Source organism: Phoca vitulina, unplaced genomic scaffold (assembly GCF_004348235.1).
Source record: "Phoca vitulina isolate PV1807 unplaced genomic scaffold, GSC_HSeal_1.0 scaffold30, whole genome shotgun sequence".
NCBI lineage: Eukaryota > Metazoa > Chordata > Mammalia > Carnivora > Phocidae > Phoca > Phoca vitulina.
The window spans coordinates 20,015,264-20,028,149 of NW_022589733.1; the positions used below are offsets into that span (position 1 = coordinate 20,015,264).

A 12,886-nucleotide genomic window follows, 5' to 3' on the forward strand; every position below is an offset into this window, starting at 1 on the left:
CAGCAGCAGACAGAAGCGGCTTCAAGGCCCAAGTAGACTCTTCTTTGCACCCTGTGTTCTATGAAGACCCTGCCAAATCGTCAGTGATGGGGGCTGACGGGAGGTGGGGTGAAGCCAAGTCAACATTGGTACCACAACAAGAATTCCAATGTTTTTAATCTGCTGGTAGCTTGCTAGAAAAGACTTTCTCTTGTGAGGCTCTGGCTAAGTTTGGAAGCCAAAGAGACATCGTAACAGTAAATCCTGGACGCCTCTGGCTTCCTTTACTGCAAAGGGAATGTGAAAGAGTGTTCTCTTTAAACCTGGGGTACACTCCAGCCCATGTGTGTCTGAGTTACAGGGAGCCGGGGAGTGGAAAGGAGACTATTTACTCTCTGCTCTTCTGGAATTTCCTCCGGTTCCGTTCCTCTGTGCACCAGTGTTTCACAGCTATGTGTAGAATGAACACTGACCTGTTAATGAATGCCCTGCTTATTTTCGCTTTCTTTTGATGGGCCTATGGGATTGAGGGTGGAGGGAGGCAGGAAGAAGGTTTGTTTGTTCCCCTGAGCAGCTCCGTTAAGGCCAAATCAATCACATCTTCATCTGGCTTCCGAGATGCTTGACCTGAGAGTACTTAGTCTCCCTTAAAAGTGTCTTACTTTTGTGTCCTGTTTTATTTCTCTCAAATTTCCAGGTGAATCTTTACATTTGTATTCTGAGTGAGGAAGAAAAAGAAAAAAATAAGATCTTTCCTTTTTTTTTTTTTTAAGTAGGCTCCACACCCAGCACGGAGCCCAGCGTGGCACTCGATCTCACAACCCTGAGATCCAGACGTGAGCTGAAATCAAGAGTCGGATGCTTAACTGACTGAGCCATCCAGGCACCCCAGGATCTTTCCTTTTAAAAGATATGTGTGTACACACACATACCTTCTCGTGGTGTGTGAGCAGGAGGGGCAGTGATGATAGAAATTCTAAAGTAGAACATTCTTTCACACACTGCAGTGAAACTGTCCAGGCAGGAGTTCTGGATTTCATAACTGAATCCCGTTAAGAGTGGCACAGTTTGGCAGTTCTGGTTTACATAATTTTCTCTTTTGTTGGAATAAGAAGGCAACTTCCGTGCCCTATTTATCTATACTTATTAGTACCATATGCAAAAAACATATTAAAAAGTCCAGTCAAGAAAGGGAAAAAGTAACTCTTAGAAAAATATTACTCATCTTTATTGCACATAACCGCTCTTCCCAATAGGAAATTATTAACCTGAAGCCACTTGCAAATCTGAGGCTTTGAAGTAAGAAAAAATGGGAGTATGAGTTATTCCCGAAGCAACTTGATTGTAGATTCCCTACCTTTTTGTATTTCAAACTGTATATGTAATGCTGAATTCTTGTAAGTGTTTTAGTTGGTTTCAGTCACTGTTTGTGCCTTAGGCATACTGGCTTGGAAAAAAAAAATACTATAAAAAGTGTCATGCGTACATGAAAGTGGAAAGAATAGTTCATGAACCTCCGTGTGTCTGTCACGCAGCTCCATAGCCATCCACGAATGGCCATTCTTGTTTCATCTTTCTTCTTACCCCACCCCCTACTGGGTTAGTGTTTTTATTTTTTAATTTTTTTTGAGAGAGAGAGCATGCGTGTGCCTGCAAGCTGGGGGGGGGGGCAGAGGGAGAGGGAGAGAGAATCTCAAGCACACTCCCTGCTGAGAGCAGAGCCCGACCCGGGGTTCGATCTCATCACCCTGAGATCACGACCTGAGTTGAAATCAAGATTATCGGATGCCTAACGGACTGAGCCCCCTGGGTTCTTTTTACTTAAAGACCAGTTGTATTTCATCCACAGATATTTTAGTAGGGACCTCTAAAAGATAAGTGCTCCCATAACCATAATGCCAATTTCATACCTAAAAAGCATAATGGTAGTTATTTAAGTATCATCAACTAGCCCGGTTTTACATTTCCCCAGTTGTCTTAAAGTTTCTACCATTGGTTTGTTCGGTTTGTTCGAATCAGGATACAAACGACATTGATATGTCTCTTCAGTCTCTTTTAACCAATACTTTCTCTTTCCTCTTTTTATCCCCTGCAGTTCATTTGCAGAAACTGGACAGTTTGTCCTATAGTTTCCCACCTTTTGGATCTTGCTGTTTGTGTCCCTGAAGTGTGTTTTAACATGTTCCTCTGTCCCTCTGTGTCTCCTGTAAACTCAGAGGTAGATCGAGAGGCTTGATCTGATCAGGTTCTTTGTTTTCCTTTTTGACGAGGTGGTGTGCCTCCACTAGGAGGCACCTAAGTGTCTGCTCGTCTCTCTTGGTGTGCCAGCTTTTGAAGGGTTCTCCTGGCACGGTCCTTGAGATTTTCCAAATTCTTTTCCCCTAGCTTCTAATATTCAGCTGTACCGCTGTCTCTTGACCTTCCTGACGTAGCATTACAAAGTATGGCTAAGCAGATAGTACTGAGAATGGAACAGAAGGGCACAATCCCATAACCTAAGAAGTACATTTGCTGATTGCTGAAGTTAGCATGAGCTCAGACCTTTGGCTTTCTCAGAGAACCGAAGCCTCTTGCCAGCGGAATATTTTCATTATATATGTTCCATTTGCTCGTAATTGAATTAGACTTCCTCCAGCCATGCTCTTCAGTTGGCGCTTTCTGCAGCACCTGCCTGTCATTTGCCCAAAGCTTTGATTCCAAGAGACTGGTGGGCCCATGTGCTTGGGGAGTCATGGGTCTTTCCGAACACATGCTAGGGAGGAGGCCAAGGTAGAGTCTTCCTTAAGCACCGTGTTCCTGGAAGACGTTGCCATCGTCTTAGCCCAAGCCACCATCTGCTCCTGCCTGGAATATTGCCCTGACTTCCTACCAGGTCTCGTCAGCCTCAGCCCTTGCTCCTCCTGCAGCCAGAGTGATTGCAGTACAGTGCCACTCATCGCCCTTCCTTGCTCACAGTCCCCTACTGGCTCCCAGTCTCATGCAGAGGAAACTCCAGAGACCTTGCGGGAGCTCCAAGGCTTTCCTTGTGGGCTCTGGGGACCTACCTACTGCCCTCATCTCCTGCTCCCGTCTACCCTCATCCACTCCAGCCACACCAGCCTCCCTGCCATTCCTCAGACAGGCTAGGCCTGCTCCTACGTGGGGCCTCTGTGCTTCCTTTTCTTTCCGCCTCGAATATTCTTCCCCCAGAACCTAAATGGCTTCCCCTGCCCCCTCCTTCTTTCAGTCTCTGCTCAGTTGTCACCTCCCCAGCAAGCCTTTCTTACTACCACAAATCCTCCTCCCGCCTCTAGCACTCACCCTCTGCTTTCCTCGCTTCATTTGTTTCTCCTGCCCTTGCCACCTTCGAACAGATGATGCAATTGTCTTAAAAAAAAACTGCTTATTGTCTGTTTCCCCCACCTAGAATAGGAACACCCAGGCATATGACTTTTGTCTGTTTGGTTGCTGTTAAATCTCAGTGACTCAACTAGTAGGTGCTCACTACACAAACGGGGATGGCATGACCGTGGCAGAGGTGGGGGGTAACGAAGCTGCGAGTAACTGGTGCGCTTCCTCGGCGCAATCTGATTCTGGTTATGGCAGTCGACTTACTGTGCCCTTTTTTCCAGCAGTTTCTTGGTGTTTGAGCAATGCCTCAAAAGGCAGTAGGAAGACATGGTGCAAGAGAAAGGCCCTTTGTAGGGTTGTCAGCGTGGCTGTAGTGAAACCCGAGGGCCCCAGAGGTGAAGTGGCTCAGGCTGCTATTTATAGCTAAGCTTCCAGTGTATGTTTTCCAGCCACACTTACTCCTTTCAGCCTCCCCTGTATGCTCAAGTCTGTCACTCACTCAGCTAATGGTTTCTTTAGTCCCATTATGCATTGTAGGGCTCCCCTGGCTCAGGTAATTTTTTCAAAGAGAATAATGGGGTGTTCTGTTCTCAGAGGTTTAATTTTTTAATAGCCTTGCCAATTTAAAAAAGCCCTTTTCCAACTTTTTATTATGAAATTTTCAAACAGACAAGAGAATGGAAAGAGGAATACAGTGAACACCCACATGCCCTCTACCTAGACCCAACACTTGTTATCATTTTGCTGCATTTGTTTTATCTGTGTGAGACTGTGGGCATGTGCTTTTTTTCCCTGAACCATTTGAAGGTAAATTGCAGATAACTTGACACTTCCTTCCTAAAAATTTCAGCTTATTCTCCTATAAAACCATTCAGGGATTGTGGATATCATCCTAAGCTTCTTGCATCTCCCAAGAATAAGAACATTCATATGTAAAACCATAGGTTCTGATTGAATCTAAGAAAATTAACAGTCATTTCAGACATCATTTAATATCTAGTCTGGATGTAAATTTCTCCACTTGCCCCAAGAATATTTTTTTTAAAGATTTTATTGATTGGAGAGAGAGGGAGAGTGTTGGGGGAGGGGCAGAGAGAGAGGGAGAGAGGCTTAAGCAGACTCTGTGCTTAGCGTGAAGCCCAACACTGGGCTCCATCTCCTGACCCTGAGATCATGACCCAAGCTGAAACTAAGAGTTGGACACTCAACCGACTGTGCACTCAGGCGCCCCACCCCAAGAATATTTTTTTCAAACTAATGTTTAGTAAAACACTGCATGGTATTTGGTGGTTATGTTTGTTCAAATCTAGAAGAGTCACCTTCTTGCCCCACTTTTTTAAGAAAAGAAATATATTTAATGACATTGTTTTTTTAAAGAGCCCAGGACAGTTACTGTATAGATGTCCTGTATTCTGGATTTGTCTGATTGCTTCCTCATGGTATCGTTGAATTTGTTTCTCTGTCCCCTTATTTCATGTAATAAATTGGGAAGGAGATTTAGCGGCTTAATTGGATTCAGGCTCAATGCTTTTAGCAAGAAGACTTTAAAAGTGATGTGCGTACTTCATGCTGCATCACATCAGGAAGTGTGTGTGTGTCAGGTTGTCTCGCTCTTAGGAATACTTCGTTTGACCACTTGGTTATGACGGTGATGGTCAGAGGTCTCTCTGACTCTCTCTTTTTTTAGTAAATGGAACAATGGAGGAATTATGGTCTCAAAAGTTTTGTTTAAAGATGAAAGATGTTGCCCCTCTCTGGCTTTTTTTGAAGGTAAAATATATCTCAAGGTATTGCAAGGTAACTTCTGAGCCTATAAGTATATAATGACTCTATTGGATGTGATTAATGGGTAGAGAGAAGAACTAAGTTAGAACCTTGAGATGAGACCATGTAGAGAAAAATTCAAGTTATGCGTATGGCTTCTGTCAGAGGACCACAGCAGTGTGACCGTCAGGAGTTTGAAATAAGCAACAAGGGGCCTGGGACTCCCCTACCTTCCTCTTGAACATTATCTTCCCTCCAGAAAGTAGGGAAAGCCATGCCCACACTCCATTTGTAAAATAATGGCCTTTGAGACACCAAGAAAGGAATCAAGGAATCCTTCTGGAATGCTCATCCCAGCACATTTCTGAGTTCAGAAGGCAGGGCATCTTTAGGAAGTGTCCTGGAAACAAGATGAGAAGATGATTTGTCCTTGGGATGGTTAGGTAGCTCACCTTGGAAGACGTTTTGGCGTTTGTTGCTGCAACCCAGAAAAGCCTCCAAAAGGTCAAGAGAAGTGCATGTTTGCAATGAACAAATTCAACTAAGAAAAATCAGGACTTTTCAGCCTAAAAACAGGAAAGTCAACAGGGAGATAATAAAAATGACAAGTTATTAGGAGTCCCCTGGGGGCTGCTTCATTCTTTACAAGTGCCCCCTGAAAAATGTGTTCTTATTGCTCCTGTTTTCCATGTGGGGAGACTGAGGCTCATGTTAGGTAATTTGCATAATGCTGTAGCTACTAAGTAGTAGAACTGAGATTTGAACCCAGTCTGCCTGGCTGGTGCCCATCCTGAACCTCTGTGCTCTACTACCTGCTGGGGACTTAGGCCCTGGATCTCCGCATAATACAGTAGGGAGACACCCCTTGACTTCTCTTTTAAACAATAATAATAAGTACTTATTATCTCCTGGTTTCAGTGGGTCAGGATTTGTGACTGGCTTAGCTGGGAAATCTGGCCTGGGATCTCTCATGAGGTTGTAGTCCCTACAGTGGCTGGACCACAGTCATCTGAAGGCTAGACTGGGGCTGGAGGCCCTCCTTCCTAGGTGGCTCATTTGCATGGCTGACAAGGGGGTGGTCAAAGGGCCTCAGTTCTTTCCTGACTACTAGACTTTTGAAGGAACTCACCTTCAGATTACAAGTATTACTTTATAGAGATGTTTGGAACTCACCAAGCCCCTGAGTGAAACTGCCTGAAAATAGCAACAGACTCAAAAGGATTTGGAGAGATCCATTACAGGCAAGAGAGAGCAAGGGAAGGTAGAGATGCTTAGGAGAACTTGAACACCTAAAGGGTAACTGGTTTCCACATTATTACAGTAGATCCTTGAATTGATCCAGACTTTTCCTTAGTTCTTAAAGGATTGTGTCTGTATCTTATATTTGGGGCTGGCTTTTTTAGTTGGGGGAGGTTGTTTCTAGAAAGTACTTAAAGAGAGACTTACGCATACGCTGCCTCATTCTAGAAAACCAGTGAGATAACTTATAATAATACAGTAGCAACTAAGAGATAGAATCAAGCGGTGGTTTGATGGGTGGTGGGTGGGCAGGGAGGTTGGAACGTGTGGCTCTCTCCTAGCCTGGCTCTGTACGGTGTGGGAAGACATGGAAGAGCCGTGTGCTGTTTGGAAATCCTCATAAACACTGCTCTCTCGGTCATTACCGAATGACCCTGAACTGGAGGTTTTAGCTCCTGAACATTAACTGGGTGGAAGCCGTTCTGTGTGGCCAGGCTTGGTGGTGAGGGTTGGGGGGGCGTGTGTGCAGCAGTTTCCAGCCCACAGAGGGCTTGGGGCTTCTGCCTCGTGTCAGTTTGTTCTGTTTTGCTGCTGTGGTTTCCTGAGTCTTCTTGCTCGCCCACAGGACTGACTGCCTGGTGTTCTAGGGGCCAGGCCACTCTGAGGTGCCTTCTTAACTCCGTCGCAGAGCCCCTCGTTGACTGCTTTCTCCTCAGGGACTAACCCAGTGCCATGTGACTATTGTGGGGATGACTTACCTTTGCTGAACTTTTATTGCTTAAAAATTTTTCCTTATTTCAAAGTGAAACATCTTCAGAAGCGAAAATTAAAAACAGTTTATTTTTAAATACAGATAATCTGAGAAGAAGCCCCTGTAATCCTTCATCTAGAGATGACTCCTGATGACATTTCCTCAGGGTCTCCTGACCTGTTTCTCTTCTTTTTTGCCACCACTCTTTATATGGGTGGGGGGGAATGCTGCTTCTCACTGCTTCCTCTCTATGCCATCAAATATCTCTGGGGTTTTCTCACAGTCCTGCAAGTATAAGCAAACAAATTGGTCATGTAGAAATTATAAAGATATAACATATTTTGAAAAACAAGAATGCAGCCTTCCCCCCAGTCTAATACAGCAGTGATGACAATTAGACCTGTTCCTTCCCATTCTTCCTTCCACGCCACAAGACAGATGCGAAGCAGCAGAAAAATGTTGGCAAGGATGCCAGAGTAGGTTAAGTGAGGGCTGATAACTCGCAGAATCTTAACTTGGGGTGCATTTGCTTTAGTCCATCCCTGTTGCTTTTCTTGTTCAACAGTGGAGAACACGCAGCTGACCCTGAACCTGCAGACAGAGAACAAAGGCGGCGTTGTGTCGGGCGGTGAGCTGACAATTTTCCTGGACGGGCCAACTGTTGATCTGGGAAGCGTGCCTAATGGCAGGGCCGTGACAGACGGTGAGTGCCGCCCTGCTCCCCGGGGCTGTGCCGGGATGGGGTGGGGCAGGGCTGGGGCGGGGGAGGTGCCCGGGGCTTGGTTCTCGACCAGGTACCTGGGTTTGGGTCCCACTCAGCAAGCCCTGGCCCGTAGCTAGCCCTGATTCCTCTTAGCAGTCTTAGCATGATCAAAACTGTGACATGATTTTTTAGGGACAGCTTTCTGATAAAGGACCAATATAAACGTCAAGTCTTTATATGAGTGTTGTTGTTTTGCTTTGAGAGCAGAGAAAATATCTTTTCATCCCACATGGACTCTGGAAAATAAAATGTCTTTATTAAATGTTACTTAGGCCCATTTTTCCTCCCAATACAGTTACACTTCCTGGGGAACTTGAAGGTGTCTTTTATATAATGGTATTGGTTGGGAAAGGGGACTGTGTGTCTTAGAGATTCACACTAGCAAAATACAGACGGAAGCAGGGAAATTGGAGTATCTCCCACTCTGTCCTGAATGAGGGCAGTTTGTTTCTTTTGATCTAGTTTGAAATTAGTCACCTTTGGATCTAGCAGCAAATTATTTCATGAAGTCTGAGGTTTGAGATGGGTTGGGCTTCTCCATAATTTTTCTCGTTAAATGTGAGGTAACTATGGCACTTTCCAGGCCCCAAACAGGCTTTCTGTAGCTTCAAGGGAGTGAAATTTGAATTCTGATTTAAGGGCAGTTGGGTGGAATCTCAGTGATTGGATGGGGCTTGACTTGAGAATCCTCCCTGGACGGAGTGGTGCTTCGGGTACTTTTGGTGTATGGAGAAAACATGCATTATTCACTCATTCTGCACGTATATCTGTAATTGAGCACCTGGTATATACTAGATCTTGGACCAGGTGCTAGCCAGATGGCAGGGGCAAAATTCATATGGTCTCTACTCCTAGGAGCTCATGATTTAATTGGTGGGGGCAGGGATGTTAGACGTGAAACAAATAAATGAAGAAATAATTATGTAATTGTAATCATGACAAAAGCTATGAAGGAAAAGTACTGGGTGATATGAGATTCTCATACTTTAGGGGGATCTCACTTAAATTGGGGGCCAGGGAAGGTTTCTTCGAGGAAGCGAGATCCACCGGAGCTGGAGTTTAGATAGGTTCTGTTCTGGAACCCCGCTTGAATCTCGTCTGGCTATCCCTATTCTCTGTTCCTGCTGGAGGCCGCAGCTTGCTAGACTGCCAGGGTCCTCTGTGGTGGGTCACTTGAATGCACGGACTGAACTTCGTTCCTGAGCCACATCTCAAACAAGGGTTGAGCTTCTCAATGTTTCTGTCTTTTCTTGTGATGGGTTCCCTATTTAGGATCTCAGCCACCTTCAAGAGAATCCAGCGGGACAGCTGTTGCTCCAGAGAACCGACACCAGCCCCCCAGCACAAACTGCTTTGGTGGGAGATCTCGGTAAGACAATCCCCCCGCCTTGTGGATGAGCAGGAGCTAGGAGGGTGCTCAGAGCTATTGAAAACATGTTGGGAGGTGGCGAGGAACAATTTATGTTAGAAACTGTTGGAAATTTCCAACTGACTCACTATGTTAAGGAGGTCCAGAGGGGAGTATAGAATTTGGGATATTCAGAAGGGTCAGGGGTTCCTTGTCAGAGATTGGGACTGGCTAAGCTGGTTATTTGGATAAGAGGGATTGTTGAACAGAACTTAACTGGTGTTTTATGTTATGGGGGCAGCAACCAGAGTTATCCTTTTAGGATACACAGAAATGCTTAGAGCAATGGTTCTTTGTATGTGAGATTTTCTGTCTGTGCATTTCTGTTTCTGGAGGTGATCCATGATTCCCTTTGGAGTACTGATTAAGACCTCCTGCACTTGGAGTCTGAGTTATATTATACTTATTATACCTATCAGGAATGACTTAATTTTATTTATTGATATACCCATCTTACATCTGGGTTAACAGTGCAAATTCATTTCCAAGCCACCTGAATTCCCAGGCATATTAGAGAGATGGGGAGGAGGGAGTTGGGGACTTCTAAAAATTATTTACTTTTTTATTTTATTATTTATCACTGTGTACAAAATCTCCAGACATTTTAAGGAAATTTTAGGGAAAAGAATCTTATGAGTATAGTTTGTAAATCGTTACTATCTGCGGAGAGTAAGTGAAAAAACTAGTAAAAATCTTCCTGAACATATCCCAGGGAGTGGGAATAATGCTTTGAGAAACACAGTATGATTTCAGCCAATACCCACAGCATCTTGAATGATCCCTGTAACGACAGCCGTCAGCCTCTCTGGATTTGGTGGTTTTGAGGGTTTGCCAGGCAGGTGTCAGGAGCAAGAGAGGATCGCATGTTTGGATCTTTTGTGTGTAGCGTCAGTAGAAGCAAGGTGCCATTTCCCTGTTCTCTTTTCTCCAAGCCTCTGCAGAGGGTTGCCTCACACCCTGAAGACCATTCACTCTTTTCCTTGACTTGCTAGATGAGTTATAACTTGGGATAAATAGTCGAGTCTCACAGGGTAAGGACCAATGAATAATTGGCAAATTTTGTGTCAACAGAGGCATGAGGGGCACCCAGAGCTAGAGAAACAGAATCTCTTTGGTGGTGAGTAGCTGGCAGAGAAGAACACCTCAGCATTTCACTCTCTGGGAATGATGCCTTCTTAGCTTTGGCACTAGCAGCTGCCATCTTGGTCTTCGAGCTGACTTGGAAAGTTTGTGTCATATGCAACTGATGTCACTTATTTGGGGGTTGGAAGGCAGAGTCCAGTTCTTAATACCTTTGGAATTAAGTTCTTGACCTACTTATTGCTCTCTGAAGTTCTCTAGTGAATAGATCTTGAAACTCACGTGTCCCAGGAGCCCTTCTTTGTTGTTGTTTATATTGAGGATTGTTGTCTTGTAAAGCAGCAACCAGACTTCAACAGAAAATTGGATGCATCTTTGCCCATAACCCATGGTAGACATTCGATGCTAGTCAACTATCGGTGGGCAGAGTGCCCTCCAAGTAGTTTGAGCAGTGTAGGAGTCCTCCCTGGTCTGCTTAGCTCCTGTAGCATTTTCCACGCATGGCCGCTGAGTTTTCACAGGCCTCTGCCATCTAAGTATTTATTCTTTGTTTGCATGGAGCCTGCTGACATTCCGTAGCAAACACTTTTGAAAGGATCACCTGAAGGCAGTGTCTTCTTTGTCCCTAAGAACTCCCTTTCCCCATTGCTGCTGCACTGAAGATCAGGTGGTAGCAGGGTAGTTGACTGGATCAGGGTACGGGGCTTTACAAGCAGAAAAAGTAGATTGAACCCTGGCCTGTCATTTACTTGCTCTGTGATACTGCACAAGTTACTAAACCTCTCGGCACCTCAGTGTTTTTCAGATACAAAATGGGGATATCACCTGCCTCACAAGGACATTGTTGGGATTAACTGAGATGAGCTATGTCAGCCTTGCACCCTGGGAGTGCTCAGGGATAGTGGCAGGGGGTGCCTTTGCTCTGGAGACTCTCCGTGGTACCCCCTTCCTCACCTGCAAACCTGGGAAGTGTGGCCTGGCTGATGTTTTTGCATCAAGGTCTGTAATTAGCAGGGTGATGAATCAAGCCTTCAGGATTCAAGGACAATCCTCTGCTGTCCTAGGTTTCCTGGGGTAGAGGATGGGCTTCTGCCTGCTTTCTCCTAGACTAAATATTTAGCCTTTGCTATGTGAGGGGTAGGTTTTTCTTGGACTTGGGTGCTATTCACCATGATCAAAGATGCTCTGACATGTCCATGAAGGTGAAGATTGCCATGTCAAACAGTCTTTTACTTTCCTTTCCCCTGCTTTATTAAGCTATCAAACTGGAACCATGTAAGGGTTTTATTTAGGGGTTCATCTACCCAAGGTTGTCCAGTAAAGGGACCATTTGCTTGCAGAATAAGACCACCAAGCTCTGTCTTTCAGTGGGATCGTGCCCACTCTTTAAGAATAATTGTGTGAAACATCCCTAGTTATTTTATCATGTGGCATAAATTGATTTATAGACACACCGTATTAGTATGCAGTCAGTGGGTCTGGTTGAGTAAAGAAAATATAAATTCTTGTATTGTCTTACAATGAAATACCATCCCATAGTAAAAATGGGTGAATGATAGTTGCATCGATACGGTGGAATCTCAGAAACATAATGTTGAACAAGAGAAGCAGGCCACAGGGGGTGGGTGGGGGAACACAGTATGATGTAACTTATATAAAGTTGAAAAATGTCAAAATAAACCATATATATTTTTTATGGATTCCTCCATAAGTAGTAAAACCATAAAAAATGGAAGGGAATAAGTAACCCTGAGTTCAATAGAGTGGTTATCATTGCGGGGCTGAAGGTAGGTAAAACAAGGAAAAAGCACACAGAAATTTCCCAGCACTGTGAATGTGGGGGGTGGGTCCTCGAGTGTTCATCTTACTCATCTTCTTTGAACCGAATATATCTTTAATATATTCTTTGGTTTGCATGATATATTTCACAATAAAGAAGGAAGAAGTGTCCTCTATCATCCTGAGAAAACCGAACAGCGATGGTATTAGGTTGGAGAGACTGTCATTTGCTATTGAGGCAGACAGATGTCAGAACTTAGGATTTCTCCAGGCTTGATAACAACCACTTATTTCCCTTCTTCCCCATTGATCGATCTATGTAGCGGTAGCCAGTGATTCGAAGTCAGTGCTCCACATCGGCCTCATGGGTCGTGCTCCTGTCACTTCGAAACCTCAGGCTTGAGAATTTAGTTTGGGAGTTGGGGGAATGGGTTCCCGATGAAAGCCGATCACTGCCAGATAATTTGCCCAAACAGCACTAGTCTTGGTGGCCTGAGAGGCCTGGCCTGACCCTGTTTGGCATTTGACTGGAGTGGGCGCGATTACGCGGGCCCCCCTGGATTCTGTCAGCGTGTCATCCTGCCCGGCGTCCTCAGCCAGTGTTCCTTCTTCCAGCGCAGTGGTGGGGAGTGCCTGGTCTGTCACGGAGCCCCCGGGAGAGTGCTTGCTCGTTGGTACAGGGAGTACCTACCACACCCTTTAATAATCCCCCAGTGTTTAGTTTATGTGGCTGGACTGAAGGCTGGCTTGGGGAACAGTGCCTCAGTCGGTTCAGGTTTTGCAGATCTGATAT

At 45.0% G+C, this 12,886-nt stretch overlaps 1 protein-coding gene across 2 annotated transcripts in view; it reads left to right on the top strand.

Moving 5' to 3' along the window:
- Positions 1–12,886, top strand: part of WWP2 (WW domain containing E3 ubiquitin protein ligase 2) — a 141,097-nt gene that overhangs the window by 53,015 nt on the left and 75,196 nt on the right. For both annotated transcript variants that reach the window (XM_032424243.1, XM_032424244.1), the window contains exons 5-6: positions 7,629–7,766; positions 9,099–9,195. In XM_032424243.1, coding sequence (XP_032280134.1) covers positions 7,629–7,766; positions 9,099–9,195 — 235 coding nt within the window. The remainder of the gene's footprint in view (positions 1–7,628; positions 7,767–9,098; positions 9,196–12,886) is intronic.